Source organism: Tachysurus vachellii, chromosome 25, assembly GCF_030014155.1.
Source record: "Tachysurus vachellii isolate PV-2020 chromosome 25, HZAU_Pvac_v1, whole genome shotgun sequence".
NCBI classification, from domain to species: domain Eukaryota; kingdom Metazoa; phylum Chordata; class Actinopteri; order Siluriformes; family Bagridae; genus Tachysurus; species Tachysurus vachellii.
In genome coordinates, this window is record NC_083484.1 from 14,805,301 (window position 1) to 14,821,577 (window position 16,277).

The 16,277-nt window shown below is 41.3% G+C and overlaps 2 protein-coding genes across 5 annotated transcripts in view; both read right to left on the reverse strand.

The window, feature by feature from the left end:
- Positions 1-156: 156 nt before the first annotated feature.
- On the reverse strand, positions 157-12,210 carry brd2b (bromodomain containing 2b). 2 transcript variants are annotated; one of them, XM_060861213.1, is made up of 12 exons: positions 12,053-12,210; positions 8,734-9,025; positions 7,639-7,776; positions 7,200-7,347; positions 6,536-6,729; positions 5,662-6,099; positions 5,448-5,576; positions 3,720-4,007; positions 3,361-3,605; positions 2,645-2,964; positions 2,362-2,487; positions 157-1,842 (listed from the first exon to the last, which is right to left on the reverse strand). In XM_060861213.1, the coding sequence occupies exons 1-12, from the start codon at positions 12,082-12,084 to the stop codon at positions 1,709-1,711; spliced, it is 2,484 nt and encodes an 827-aa protein (XP_060717196.1). In that variant the 5' UTR covers positions 12,085-12,210; the 3' UTR covers positions 157-1,708. The 2 variants fall into 2 exon arrangements, with proteins under 2 accessions (XP_060717196.1, XP_060717197.1); XM_060861214.1 differs by having other exon boundaries at positions 8,734-9,022; positions 12,053-12,185.
- Positions 12,211-13,475: 1,265 nt separating this feature from the next.
- The window catches only part of tap1 (transporter 1, ATP-binding cassette, sub-family B (MDR/TAP)), a 10,072-nt gene continuing 7,270 nt past the window's right edge, over positions 13,476-16,277 (reverse strand). For all 3 annotated transcript variants that reach the window (XM_060861533.1, XM_060861532.1, XM_060861531.1), the window contains exons 12-13: positions 15,959-16,095; positions 13,476-15,216 (exon numbers count right to left, since the gene is read on the reverse strand). In XM_060861533.1, the coding sequence (XP_060717516.1) occupies positions 14,995-15,216; positions 15,959-16,095 (359 nt within the window). In that variant the 3' untranslated portion in view covers positions 13,476-14,994. The remainder of the gene's footprint in view (positions 15,217-15,958; positions 16,096-16,277) is intronic.

Here is a 16,277-nt window from a genome sequence, read left to right on the forward strand (position 1 = left end):
TTACCTGCCTGATCAGAGTGATTGTGTTACTACATGTGCGTTGATTTTTTTGACTGATTGTAATTGGAAAAGTTACAGCCTGTGCTGAGAAAATCATACCACGAGCTCTGAGGGGAAAGAGAAAAAAGAAAAAAAAAAGACGCAACACTTCTGAAATCAGTTGGCATACATGTATTCACACCCAAATAAAACCAAACTAAATATACAATTCAAAGACCATATTTTTAAATATAAATATCGCAGGAACGGAATGTTGTGTCTGTGCAGCTACGTGGTTCACAACAACCGGGTGGATCTCCTTTTACATTCAAGAAACAAAAACAGGTTAAAACGATGATAGTTGATACAAAACAAAGAAGAAAAAGTAGAATAATGGATCTGAGGAGGTTATATACAACAAATCTCGCCGTCGTTTTCATGCACAGTTTTTTTTTTGTTTTTTTTTTTCGCCCCCCTACAAAATCACAATTTCAAACCTGACAAATGAAATAAAAGCTCAAACTTCAGGCATCACATTTTCAAAAGCGGATTTGTGTTTCGAATCTGTGACAAAGCGGAACGATTAACGCTAGCGATGACTGAATGCTAGTAGGAAAACGGTCAGCGCTGCGGATCTGAGATCAGGGTAACCTGGGATTATAATTAGCGTGCACTCGGTATCGGCCTCGTCAGCAAATCCGGCTAAGGTGACGGTACAAAAAAACAAACGTCAGCTTGAGATGTTCAGAACCTGTATTTTATGATGTAAAAACGTTAAAATGAACAAATAATAGACGAAATGTGAAAATTAAAGGTGCGGTCAGCGATTAAAGTCCAAAACGCATCACATTCTCGACACGTTTGTGAAAATGTGAGAAAAGCGTCGATTTCTGCTTGAGGAACCCGAAGCTAGTTCTCTAAACTCAAACTAATAAAGCTTTCAGCGTGCCATCCGAAGCCACGCCCAGACGTGTTCAAACGTCGAGTTTTAAGACGGCTAACGTCGGCCTAAAAATCACAGACTACCCCTTTAACGAGTTAATTTTTTTTTTTAAACACATAACTGGTCACTGGAATAATTGCGCTGAAGATCCTCGAGTACTAATGATCCAAGTTTTATGATGGACGTTCCTTCTTTTGGTTAATCGTTACACGAACAAAACTAGCTTGAGAAGCGTGACGCGAATTCTCTGCCGTCTTCGGGACGTTTTGGCGAAACTGTTTTGCTTAAAGCGCGACAAAACGTCCGCTCTAAAGTTCTATATGAAATGAGGAGTTAAATTGTTTTGCTCGCTTCAAATTAAGGCAGACGTAAGATTAAACGTTAAGGAAGGTGTCGAACGTTGTGGTTTAGTGAACCAGAATTTGAAAGCGGGCTCTAAATCCACTGCGAACAGAAAGATACTCGTATATGACCGACTATAGACTCCAGCGCAGTTTCTATGTCCACATGACCTCCCACTATGGGCACGTTTATAAAAGTCTTCTTTATGAAAGAAAAATTAATCCAACACAGTCTGTACATCGTTAACAAACACGTCTCAAAACACGCTTTTGGGAATCTGTCGTTGCACATGAAAGTGTGGCCTAGGGATGATACAGTTTGGCTCTTTTTTGTTTTTTTTCCTTTCTCCTTCTGAAAGGACAGCCCCGGTCCTCCCAGAAATCATCCCGCCGGGATTTCGGGACCGGCCGCTGTCACGTCGCGGTGCTCTCGTAAACCGCACGATCACCTGGAGTCCGAGTCGCTGGTGTCTGAGGAAGAGGAGTCGGAGGAGGATGAAGAGGAATCGGAGCTGGAGCTGCTGGCGCTCAGGCGAGCGGGCATGGAGTGCGGCTCTGCGCTCACGCTGGCTTTCTCCACTGCGGAAGAGGAAACACCGTTAAAGAGTACAACATAATGATGGGGCACTATTACGCTGCAGGATAAAACCCATCAGCTCTACAGGACATGAACAGAGAAACTCGCCATAACAGCTCTGCTACCCATCTTAGCTACTCATCAGCTAACTAACTAGATTACATTCATCAGTTTAACTGGTGATGAGGAGTGCGTTTGGCTTCACTGTAGATGCAGAAATTCCAGAGAATCTGCACTGCATGTGAGACTTAAAGACAATTAGAACCTGATTAGAGTCTAATTAGAGTCTGAATTTTACTCTATAGAGAGTTTGGTGAAACTTGTGTAACTCTAATTTCAGGTTGACTCGCACACTAAGTGAGAACAGGGTAGAAGAAAGAAGCACTTCAATACACGCTGTACTGGGTAGGATTGTGTATGTGAGGAAGAACATTTTAATTTACTGCTGTAAACACTTTAGACGTGTTTTTTTGCCCAAATGCCCGTGATGAGGTGGAGAATGTAAAGGAGTCGGTTCTCACCTTTGGGTTTCTGGGGCTTTTTGACAGAGTTGAGTTGTCCGCTGACGTCCTGCAGCCTTCTCTCCAGCTCCCTTCTCTTCTCCAAAGCCAGCTCCTCACGAGACTTTCCACTAGCTGGCTTCATCACTACACACACACACAGTTAAACCTCTATTTAGGAACATTTACAATTTCATAAATATCCATGACCTCATAAGAGCTCTGTGCACTTAGGGGTGGAGTCAGCTATGGGTTCTACCTTGATTTGATGATGCTGGGTATCCATGACCGGTTAAAATCTTACCGTAAGGTTTCCGTGGCTTTTTGCGCAGGCAGCTGGTGACGTAGCTCTCGAGCTCACGCAGAGTAGATGGTTTGAGCGTCTCGAAGTCGATCTCGATCTCCTCCGGGTTGGTGTCACGCAGCGAGGGCTCGCGGGATTGGATAATGTGCACGACGCGACCCAGCTTGTCTCCCGGCAGCTTGTTGATGTCCAGGCTGAGCTGGCGCTTGGCGTCGTAGCTCATAGGCAGACCGTCCTCTTCCTCCTCCGAGTCGTACTGCGGGATCGGCGGGGGAGGGGACGAAAAACGAGCCGCGGCGGCCAAAGATTTCTTAGTCGTCCTGAAAAGAAAATACGACATACGGGTTACAAAAAATAAATAAGGCAACAATATTACAGACAGTACTGTGAAGCTCAGGGGCCTAAAAATAAATGGTTATTTCTTAATAAGAAAAAAAATGACCAGAGGAATATTACAAAAATATTAGTCAAAAAAATAAATAAATAAATAAATATTACAAAAATAATGTACAAGAGGAACAAGTCCTTAAATTCAAACAAATGAATTTTAACCAACATGACGTCTGTGATTTTGACTTTAAACCTACAGATTTTTAAGTGGAGGAAAAAAGGTTAGGAGTATTGTGACTGATGCAGTGTTTAAAGGTTAATACTGCAGTGTGGTTTACAGCTGACGATGTAGACGATTCGGTTCAGAGCTGAAACAGTCGCCTTACTTGTTGCTCTTGCTGTTCTTCTTGGCAGGAGCTTTCTTGCTCTGAGTGGACATGGACGCCATTTTGCTGGATTTGCTCTTGGTCACTTTGGTTGCTTTCTCCCTCTCCCTCTCGTTGCTCCGGCCTCCCTTGCGCTTCTCCGGCTTCTTCTTCTTCTTCTTGTCCTTCTTCTTCTCTCGCTTCTTCTTGGGTTTTATGATGGGGCCGGACGAGAGCGCTGCTAACTGCTCGTGCACTGCCCGCAGCTGTGAAGGGGGACACAAGGTGAGTTTGTGGGATTCGAGTTATTAATCATATATAGAAGTGTGTGTGTGTGTGTGTGTGTGTTTGCGCGAGCGCATGTGTGTTTTTGTGCGTACCTGAGTGCACACTTGGTCCTGTAGCTGGGCAAGACGCTGCGCTCTCTCCTCCTCGCTGTCCGAGCTCGGGCTGCTCTCACTGCTCGGCTCGCTGTCGCTGCTCTGTTCGCTTTCCGAAGAAGAGGAGGGAGACGATGAGGATGACGAAGATGAAGATGATGACGAGGATGAGGAGGAGTGCTGCAATCCGATAATGCCCAGTGAGGTAGGCGCCAAGCCTTCTTCCTCCTCCTCCTCTTCCTCCAGGACCTCATCGGGCATCTTCGCGAAGCGGAACTCAAACACGTCCTGGAAGAAAATAATTAGGTAGGAAAATTAGTAAATAATCATCATAGTGGTGACAAATCAGGTGTTTAATTAATAACAGTGTTATAACCACTGACCTATCGGTTTACAGCAAAAAAATTCTAATTGACACATTTATGAAAAATAATAAAGAGAGAAAATTTGGAGAGGTGTGTGTGCGCCTGTGTGTGTGTGCATGCACGCCTGTGTGTGTGTGCCTGTGTGTGTGCATGCCTGTGTGTGCATGCCTGTGTGTACCTGCATGTGTGTACCTGCAGTCTGCGTGCCCGTGTGTGTGTGTACCTGCAGTCTGCGTGCCCGTGTGTGTGTGTACCTGCAGTCTGCGTGCCCGTGTGTGTGTACCTGCAGTCTGCGTGCCTGTGTGTGTGTATGTGTGCCTGTGTGTGTGTGTACCTGCAGTCTGTATGCCCGTGTGTGCCTGTGTGTGTGTACCTGCAGTCTGCGTGCCTGTGTGTGTGTATGTGTGCCTGTGTGTGTGTACCTGCAGTCTGTATGCCTGTGTGTGTGTATGTGTGCCTGTGTGTGTGTGTACCTGCAGTCTGCGTGCCTGTGTGTGTGTATGTGTGCCTGTGTGTGTGTGTGTACCTGCAGTCTGCGTGCCTGTGTGTGTATGTGTGCCTGTGTGTGTGTGTACCTGCAGTCTGTATGCCCGTGTGTGTGTACCTGCAGTCTGCGTGCCTGTGTGTGTGTATGTGTGCCTGTGTGTGTGTGTACCTGCAGTCTGTATGCCCGTGTGTGTGTACCTGCAGTCTGCGTGCCTGTGTGTGTGTATGTGTGCCTGTGTGTGTGTACCTGCAGTCTGTATGCCTGTGTGTGTGTATGTGTGCCTGTGTGTGTGTGTGTACCTGCAGTCTGCGTGCCTGTGTGTGTGTATGTGTGCCTGTGTGTGTGTACCTGCAGTCTGTATGCCCGTGTGTGTGTACCTGCAGTCTGTGTGCCTGTGTGTGTGTATGTGTGCCTGTGTGTGTGTGTGTGTACCTGCAGTCTGTATGCCTGTGTGTGTGTACCTGCAGTCTGCGTGCCTGTGTGTGCGTGCGTGCGTGTGTGTGTACGCCAGTGTGTGTGTATGTGTGCCTGTGTGTGTGTGTGTACCTGCAGTCTGTATGCCTGTGTGTGCACCTGCGTGTGTGTACCTGCAGTCTGCATGCCTGTGTGTGCGTGCGAGCCTGTGTGTGTGTACCTGCAGTCTGCGTGCCCGTGTGTGTGTGTACCTGCAGTCTGCGTGCCTGTGTGTGTGTACCTGCAGTTTGCGTGCCTGTGTGTGTGTATGTGTCCCTGTGTGTGTGTACCTGCAGTGTGTATGCCTGTGTGTGTGTGCACCTGCAGTCTGCGTGTCTGTGTGTGTGGGTGTGCGCATGCCTGTGTGTACCTGCAGTCTGCGTGCCTGTGTGTGTGTGTGGGTGTGCGCATGCCTGTGTGTACCTGCAGTCTGCGTGCCATGGCCACCACGTCATGTTCAGGTGGGTTGTACTTGTAGCAGTTGGAGAACATGAGCCTGACGTCGGCGCTGAACTCCTGAGCGTCCCTGTACTCCCGCTCGTCCATCTTCCTCTGTACAGGTTAGACAGAGAAAGATTAGAAATCGAACCTGATCGCACGTTAAACTTATCAGATCTTTGAAGAGCACACAACTGACCTTGATGGTGCTGAGGTCCATGGGGTGTTTGATGATGAGGTGGTAGTCATGCAGGCCGAGCAGCGACGCGTCGACGGGTTTGTAGAAGGGCCAGGCGTAGGCCGCGTGCTTCTTACTCAGCAGCTCTTTCAGGATGGAGCTGCAGTATCGCATCTGGCCGCTCAGCTTTGTGCGGTGACGCGGCGCGCTCTTCGGCCTCGCCAGCTCGGGCAGGTCTTTGCGCGGGGGTTTGATGGGACGGCGTGGCACGGATCGTCCCATGACGGGCTGCAGGTGCACAGGCTCACTTACACCCATGCCACACGTCAGGCTGGGTACAGGCGAGAGCGACAGAGCACCACGACCCTTACCCATACCCAAAGCACGGCCTGCGGGGGGCACGGGGAAACCGGTGGTGCTCGGGGTCGTGGTGTCTGCTTTACGCTTCACACCTTTCTTCTGTAGGTGGAGAAAAACAGAGGTAAGAGATTCGGCCTCGAAACGATGACGATGCTTCTCGCTTAAGCGTCAAGAAACTCAATTAAGAAAGTTTCCCGGTAAATAAATAAAACATGTTATTTATAAATAAGTCATTTCGATCCACTTTAACTAAACATATCCAGGTAGGAACGAGACGATGAGAATCGAAGTGAATCGTGCTGCTATCGTCCTGTTAAAATGTGCAACACAATAGGTTCAACCTCATTTCTTTGCCGATTCGACCGGGGTGCGTTATACAGGACCGGCGACAGTCTGACTAATAAAGAACATGAACTGAAATAAAAGAAGTGCACCATGTAAACTTCCCTATTTAAAGTATCGGGCCCTGTTTTACTCAAAACGCTCACACATGACAAATAAAACAGATTGTGTGCATTTGATATGGTAGCAGTACCTTAGCGGTGGGCTGCGTGGGGGGCAGAGTCATGATAGGAGGCGTGGGAGGAGGAAGGGGAGGAGGGGGTCCAGGTTTACTGAGCATCATGTGAGGAGAGCCAGAAAACATGGAGTCCGGAGTATCGGGAGAAGAGGGCGAATAGGCGGATTGAGACACGGCCGGGACCTGCTGAGCTACACTCAGACCGCCTCCTGAGAGAGAGAGAGAGCGAGAGAGAGAGAGAGAGAGAGAGAGAGAGAGAGAGAGTGAGTGATGATGTTCATCATTAGCTAAGCAGCACACTCATGTTGGAGCGGGACGTGTAAATCTCCCAGTGGTATAAATGTTTGTTTCTGACCACAAACAGTGTAAAAGACACAAAAAGCAGAAGCGCACACAAGTGATAATAAAACCCTGACAACACACTAATAACACATCGATAACACACTAATAATATCGTAATAACAGACCTGATGTCAGCTTTGAGCTCATCGAACAATGACGTCATGTCATTCGGTGCTAAATGACAGAATTAGCCACCCTGCGTGTCTTAATGTGCAAGTTTTATTCAAATAATTCAAAGAAACTGACTGTTAGCAATAAGCTGCAAAATTTCTCTCGTTTCCTTCACAAACTCCTTCTTATACACTTATCTTTAGACCAAATAAGACCAAATACTCACCTCTTCCTCGTCGGGATTTGGCGGTCTTGATTGCTCGACCCCTGGGGGCAGGAGGGGGCAACTCGATCTCCTCCTGGGGCATCTGTGCCACCTTCTGTAGAAAGACCTTCTCCAGAGACTGGGCCATCAGCACGATGTCGTCGGTCGGCTACGTCACAAATAACACTGTATTAGTTCCTCTTACGCTCTTTTTATTTTTTTGAAAGCAATTCACTTGAGGCTTACACTTGAAACTTAAAAAAGTTTCACACTTGAGGAGAGACGGAAGCAAAACGTAAGCTACACGGACACTCCCTGAATAATTAACACATGCTGCACTGGGAAAGAAAACAATAAGTAACCAGTGGAAACAAGCTCCGTGGGGGGTTTACTCCTTTTCGTGCGCGTGTGCGCATGTGTGTGTGCGTGTGTGTGTGTGTGTGTGTGTACGCTCTCTCACCTTGTTGTAGATGTAGCAGTTGGTGAACATGGTGTTGAAGTCCTGGATGCACTCACTGGCACTGCGGTAGTAGTTGTTCTCCAGCCGTTTCTTGATGGTGCCCATGTCCATGGGCTGCTTGATGATCTTGTGGTAATCCTAGGACAGAAGACACGCCACGCCGTTAGTAAAACGCTCCGCAGGTCAGAATCCACTCGAACGTCCGCTTACAATCGAGCTGCAAAGGCGTCTTTAAGGTACGACGTGTTAAAAGCCTTTACAAAAATATAGCTTCTATTTCACTGAACAAAAACGCTGCTCAATGTTGTTTTTTCTCCGATAGAGAACTTGCATATGCTCCATGTTTGTTTATTTTTCTTTTTTTTTCCCTAATGCTTGTTACCGAAGACACAAAACTGCTATATATATATATATATAACAATTCATTACAATTTTCTTACCAAAACACATTAACAAAACATAATTTTTCACCTATATTTGGAGGCTCATGATAACTTTAATCATTTCTTTTCCTTTTAAAGTCTGTTCATATAATCTTTGGCTCAGCCATAATTTTTTTAATATTTTAAAATATTTATGGACCAGTTCCAGTCACAGGATTTATATTTATTATTATTTTTGGCCAGATCCACCCTCCAAGACGGGGATCTCCGAACTTCTCCACGAGCGGCCGGCGAGGCTGCAAGCTTTCTTGCCTCCACCTGTTTAATCAGTTCATCTTGGTTTCCAATCAGCTTTCGAGTGTTCGTGCTACGTGGCTGGAACAAAAGCCTGCAGCTGCACCGGCCCTGCTGTGTGGATAAGAGTCTGAAGACCTCGTCTCAAAGGCGTTATCTTCATCGATTCTTTTTTTTTTTTTTAAGTAAAATATTTATCAGATGGTTGCCTCGTATTCGATCTGGTGCTTTTTTTTGCTTTAACTTTCTTTCCACTTTACTTAGGCAATAACATAACAGACCATAACAGAATAATAAGTAAGACCGTTCCTTGCGAGTTGTTTACGTCCGAGATTTAAAGATTTCGTGCCATTTAAGGATATTTTTGGTCCGATTCCTATGACGTTACATCCTGTGGCTGTACGAAGCAGACACTCACGGGCAGATTGAGGCGGGTGGCGTCCACGGGCTCGTGAAAAGGCCAGGCGAAGTGGTGGCGCCACAGCGCCTTCGTCACCATCTTCTGGAGGTACTGCAGCTGGTTGGTGATGCGGCTCTGGCGGTTCGGATCCTTGACCGGGAGGTGCTGCGAGTGCGGAGGCCCCGCTACAGGTGTGGGAGCCAGCGGCAGGCCAGGGCCCTCGAAGCCCTCGTAGAGTAGAGAGGGTTTGCGAATGCGTTTGCCCGAGTTGGCTGCGCTTGACTCCATGGCGCCCATCATGACAGACCTGCTGTGGGGGGAGAGAGAGCGAGAGAGAGAGAGAGAGAGATTAGATGGCTTGGATGTTTCTGGAGCAGAGAAATGACTAAATAGGACAACGAACGCAAGGCCTGGCATCTGAGAAAGTGCCACCTTCTCACTCAGTGTATATAAATAAATAAATAAAATAAAAAACAATAATAAAAATAAAATAACAAGATGTTAAAGCAGTAAAGTTTCCGGGCTAAAAGCGTGACGCTTAGCGATGATTAAATGTTGCACTGGAGAGAAAAAAAAAACATTTACAACAACAAAATTATGGTAATGAGAGAAGAGTTCCTAATTAAAATTATATTAAGGTTAACCATCTCTTAAATGAGCTTATAATGATCTAGAAAAATCAAACATCACAGACTTTGCGGTAAACTAAACATCAAATATTAAGGAAATGCAAGTGTTCATACTGTCTAAAATATTCCGTGTAGAAAAGTGTGTAATTTGAGACACGGCTCTACTTTGTTCCGTCTCTTAGAGCCCTTTCACACCTATTAGTCCAGCTCGAGTCTGGGTGAGGAATCTGATAGCATAGACTCGTTACGGTACGTTATTTGGGCTGGTTTTATTTGTTTCCTCCTCACTGTCTGTGTATGAATTAGTGAAGAGATATTAGCTGGAAACCTTGTGTTTCACACCCCGAGTTTTATTTTCTCTTTTAACGTTCGCTGCTCTAAATCTCGAGAACACTGCACATTCCCACGGCACTTAAAATCGTTTGAATAAACAGAAGTCAACCAGACAAACATTTTGGCTGCTAGATTCATCTTTATATTGTTTTGAACTTAAAGAACAAAATTATTATTAGGAATTTGCATGTGGTCCTAAACACTGGATCTGTGTCTCTAGTACATGTAAAAATGTCAACACGAAGCTTTTATGGCTTGAAGGGGTGAAGCTGACCGACGACTCCGAATTTTGCATGTGAGCACATGAAAAAAATTGTTTTACAGCATGTCCTTATGACATCTACGTTTTGCATAACTTGGCAACAAATTACTGGTTTTTAAAAAAATAAAAACAAACAGGTAGCAGCGAATAGTAGAATAGAATAAAATGTGTCGCTCAAACCGACACCAAAAAAATTAAACTTAAACAGCATCATCCAAGGCCTTGGTGTGGTATATTATATAGATACGGTATCAACGCTATATTATTAAAGCTATAGATATCAGAGGTGCCAATGGGGCTAATAAGAACGTTTTAGCAGAGAGAGAGAGAGAGAGAATCCTGAATTTGACCACAAAAACCAGAGTGTATCTGAATGTCTGTGAACGTCAGAGCTATAGATATTCTAAGAAAGAGTAAATAAATAAATAAATAAATAAATAAGACAACTAGCCAAAAAGATCACAGTCCCACCCCCTTGTTTTCTATTGGCTCACAGTACGAGACGCAGATTAAACGATCCACCATCAGTAACACGTCTTTCTGGTCCCGTGTCCTTTCCCCTTCGGTGAACTGTAATGAATTTCATTTGCTCCTGGTCTGACTGCTAATTTATCAAAAGAGCTTCACTGTTGACTCTGTTTATATGTTACTACATATTGTGTATTTGTAAATTAATATCCACTTTATTTCTATTTCTTTTATCCTTTGTTTTGTATGGCTACGTTCGTCTGACCGATATCTACAGAGGGGATTTAAAAAAAGTATCTGTCTGTCTGTCCATCTGTCGATCTATCTATCTGTTTGTCTGTCTATCTATCTGTCTGTGTCTATCTATCTGTCTGTCTGTCTATCTATCTATCTATCTATCTATCTGACTATCTAGCTATGTCTATCTATTTGTCTGTCTATCTATCTATCTGTCTGTCTGTCTGTCTGTCTGTCTGTCTATCTGACTATCTATCTATGTATATCTAGCTATGTCTATCTATTTGTCTGTTCGTCTGTCTATCTATCTATCTATCTATCTATTTGTTTGTCTATCTATCTCGGTCTGTCTGTCAAACCCCACGGCTGACGCATAAATTTTGGCACCTTTAAGACTCAACGGTTATTCCTGCTTTGTAGAAAAAGTTTGGTTAATTAACCTTCAGTTGATTTTTTTGATTGTATTTATTATGTTAATTATTAATTACAATAACGTTTGATATCAAAACCATACCAGAAAATGTCGGCACCTTCTGTTTAAGATACATCCTAATCGACTTTAGATTTGTTTATTGTTTGTTTTTAATAGCCCCGCCCATCACCTATTAGTAAACATTTTAGTAAACAAATCAAACAAACACGTCACGTGCCATTTTCTTCTGAGGTAAACACTTAAGATGTTAGCTTCCCATTGACGTACGGTATTATTCACCTGGCAAAACTCACGTGATTTACACGTATTAAACACGTAGCCACGACCCTGACTATCTTATTAACACGCTAAAGAATCCACATGTTTAAATTAATCCGCATATTAACGGATTAACAAGACGTTAACGGAGATATTTACGTAACTAGCCAACAGTCATAACAGCTGTGTCAGTACCGCGCGTTCAGACAGAGGCCGCATCCAAAATACCTCCTTTTTTTGTGAAGTGCACTAGGTAGGTCGCGAGCGCTATCGATACGCGCCCTTTATAGGGCACGAATCGAGGGTGCATTGGAGCGGATTGGGATTGGTCCGATAACGCGGCTAAAAGCAAACATGCAGAAAACGACTTAAAATCGATGCGGTTACAATCGAAACTGGTTAATAAATGGACGGAAATAACATTTAGCTTCGATGACGGTTTTAGAAAATGATAAAATAAAATATACATATATAATTTTCTTTTTTACATACGACTGTTTTAAACCGATTTAATCATCCCGAGGTATTAAATCACCTGTAAGATCCCGATACCGTGCATAAGGAGTTCATACGGTGCTAATAGGTGTTATTATGTAGCCCTATGTAGTGCATTACGATCACATGGAGCCATTTGGGACTAAACAACCTCAAGCGTCCTTTTGTGTTCGCATATAAATTACTTCACATTACTACTATCTACAAACTGGGAACATTTACCTGTCAATAGACGGGTTGACCGCCGCCTCCATGAGGATGAACCTGGTGTTTTGTTGTTTTTATCTTATTTTATTTGTTTCGGTTTTTTTGTGCGCGAGCTCAGTTTTATTGTCATTCACCGATAGAGTCCAAGAAGCAAATGGCGCCTTTCGGTTTCCGCCCTCGAAGGTTTTAAATAGCAGGAGCGTTTGGACCTATCAAGTCACGGTTCGGCCTCCAAGCTTAACGTTTTATTGGCTGACTCGAGTGCCAATCAAACAGTGATCACGTCTGCTTACACAATGGCGGAAGTTCGTCAGTAGTCGTTACTCAGCTCAGGGTTGCCATCTAGTGCAAAAACGTGACGCTGCAGCATTTCGTTATTAATGTTCTGTTAATGTTCTCGGGAGAACTTTAAATCAACGTTCTCTTATGGTTATATAAGACAACTGGCGTGTGGTAAATGTTCCTTTGTTGTTTTTCTTTGTAACTAAATGTGAGCTTGGTGTTAGCTTGTTAGCTTGTAGTTATGGAAAAAAAATATATTTTTTTATTATATTATTTATTATATTATTTATTATATTATTATAAATATTTTTTTCCATAACTACAAGCTAACAAAAAAAAAAAAAAAATATATATAATATATATATATATATATATATATATATATATATATATATATATATATTTATATTTTTTTTTTTTTTTTTTTTTTGTTAGCTTGTAGTCTTTTTTTGACTATATATATATATATTATATTTCCCTGCAAACTAACAAGCCAACATTCCAAAAAAAAAAGATTTTCCCCCCAACTATAAGCTAACAATAAATAAATAATAAATGAATAAATAACTAAATAAATAAAGTATATATGTATATTGTTTTGTTTATTTGCATTTATTTAAATAAAAAAATATGTAAAAAAAAAAAAAAAAAAAAATTGAATTCATTTATTTATATATTTATTTGTTTCCCTAGCCACAAGCTAACTTTCTGGAAACGAATGTTAGCCTGTAGTCTGGTTCCCTTCACGTGTTTACATGGTCTCGTAACAGTTTTATTAGCAATAAATGCAACCGGTTGGTATCAATATATTCTGAGGTTTGTTATATGTTTTGTAAATAAATAAAAATACAATTAAAAAAAAAAATCAGAAAAGGAACATAAAAGGTCTTTTTTTCACTATATATCAGGAACCAAACACAAACATTCTTTGTTTTGATTGTCCGAGCCAATGATTAATCTTTAATGTGCGTGTGTGTCAATGATGTACGTCTCGTAATTTAATAATTAGAATTTCCAGCCTAAAAAAAACAAATCACAAACCTCCTAGTACTAAAGACATGACATTTAAAGCATTTGTACCTACTACCTTTGTTGCGTACCTTTGCACCTACCTAGGAAGCAAAAATAAAAATGTAATTCACGCCACAGTCGTCGCTGCTCTTCATGTTCTGTGATATTTTATTGGTTGGAGTACAAGGAAAAAAAAAAACATAACATACAGTGATATTTCAGTGGCTTAAAATGGAAAAAAAGTAAGCATAAAGAAAAAAAAAAACAATGAGCATTTTCACAGTCCCACTGGCTGCACTTCGGTTGGGAGTCATGAGGAAAAATGATCTTTTGTACTATTTTTTTAAAGGCTGTGATATTTACACCTAATTTAAAAATCCTAAAATTTACAATAGTACAAACTCTTTATACAAACATCAGATGTAGGGAAACTTTCAGGACATGACAACAATAAGGAGTGAGTTATGCATAACTTATAAGTTATAATTTATGTGTAATACAATTAACTTAATAGTCAATAGATTCATTTCACCGCACGTTTAAACCCTAAAAGAAACACATTATTTTTATTGTTGGAGACAACAGAAGCATTTTAGTGCACACATAATCAATGTATGACATGTTCATATAGCGATCACAAGTGTTTTATGCCAGTATTCCCAAGATTACCTGAGAAAAATGAGTCATTTTTACCATATCTGAGTGAAAATGTTGTTATTCCTGACTTGTTTTTGTTGTATTTACATTGTAGACTTGTGGTTGATGCTATTACGTGATTGTTGATATTCTAGATGGTCACCATGTCTTCACATCATCTACAAAACAAAGGATTAACAGCTATTTACCGGCTAGAGAATTTGTAAGCCGCCGTTTTATTCCAACATATGCAATAGTACATAAGTTGGGGTCAGTGGTGGCTGAGGCTCTGCGTTGTTGATCAGGGTTCAAGCCCCAGCAAGGCCCTTACCTTAGGCCCTTATCTGCTATAACATAAGCGATAAGGGGAACGAGCCAGTTTTGTGGACGTTTCTTGAAAATAAATGTAACTATAAACATATTAAAAAAGGATAAAGGATAAAACCTTCTATGTATGCTGTTTGTTTTTCCCCTATAACAGCACACTCCCAAGGGTTTTATATACAGTGTGTTTACACATTTTCTGTATTTTTACTCCACACCTATTTATTGGCCCAGCGTGTGGTTACCTGCGTGTTCATGTGCTTTACTCTTATTTTAACGGTATGGGTGTTTATAACACTGTTATGAAGCTTCATTTCCAGTGGAATTTCAACTAATCCTCAATGTAATAGTCCTCAATATCTACGCACACTTCATAAGGTATACATAACTGTTTAGATCAAGATTCATAATGTGTTTTGTTAAATAAAATAATACATTTATATACTATTTTATTGCGAATATTGATCTAAACATAATGAATACCATAATAAGAGTTCACACATGATGTTATGAAGGTGCTATGTAGGCGGTACACATCTTGTGAATACTGGCATATTTGTTTTGCATATTTTAATCTCTGTGCCATTGAGGGTTTGATAGATTTATTTCCTACAGGCGGAAATACTGTATATGCCAGGAATCATATTATAAGTGGGCTGATACGGTGTGATAAATTCATGTCGTTACTTCATAAAGATGAAGGTTCAGCTGTCTTCCTGAGCCTTACGATGGAAGCTGGTGTTCTGAAGCCGGACGAACTCGGCGTACCGTCCGTTTCTCTTCTGCAGACTGTCATGGTTGCCTTGCTCGAGCACCTCTCCGCCCTGCAGGAACACCACGTTATCGGCCATCTCCACACCGCCCATCTTGTTGGTAATGAGCAGCACGGTGCGACCTTTTGAATTCTTCAGGAGGGCCTGGTGCACCTGAGGGGAAAACACACACAAGACTTTATATGTAGTCCACTGGATAAAGCAGGAAATATTGTGGAACTCATGTGGATAAAAATCTCCCAGCGGTGAGAAAGGTGCTAGGTCTCTGATATCAGCTTTATATTATTATTATTATTATTATTATTATTATTATTATTATTATTATTATTATTATTATTATTATTATAAGCTCATTTTTTCCCAGACTAATTTCAATCATTGCTTTTTTTTAATAATAAAGTTTAGGAAGACATTTTTGTATGAACTTTATCTTATATTTGTTTTAGAAATGACTTTTTCTGAATTTTTCCAGATTTTCCAAACTAAAAAGTTTAATTAATATTATTATTATTATTATTATTATTATTATTATTATTATTATTATTATTATTATTATCATCATCATCATTATTATTATTATCAGTGTTTATTTCTTTATTTTATTATAGAAAAAAGCATGTTAGTGTTAAACATTTTTGTAATTACATACTTAATTCCATATTATTATTATTATTATTATTATTATTATTATTATTATTAGTCTGCAATTATCATAGTTAATTCAAAGTGTCTTTTATTTATTTATTTATTTATTTATTTATTTATCTATCTATTTATTTATTTATTTATTTATTATTTTGAAGACATTTTCAGCTACTGACACCTTGACCTACCACTTCCAGACATCTTCAAGGCAACAGCCACCATTTCAGAAGAATACAGATATGTATGTTACCATATGCTCGCTCTCAGCATCCAGGTCACTCGTGGAATCATCTAGAATGAGGATCTGCGGCTTCCGGATCAGGGCTCTCGCTATGGCTATTCGCTGCTTCTGACCTCCGGACACTTCGTCTCCTTTTTCTCCAGCATCTACGAAATACAGAGCAAGACACTGAGAAGAAATATGAACGTATATAATAACTGACCTCTGAATTATTCATATCTAAAGATTTTAATTGTACAGTATATCATGACAAAACGGTTCTTTTACATTTTTTCTGGTTTATAAAAAAAAAAAAAAAAGGAAAGTAGACTATAGATTTAAGCCCACT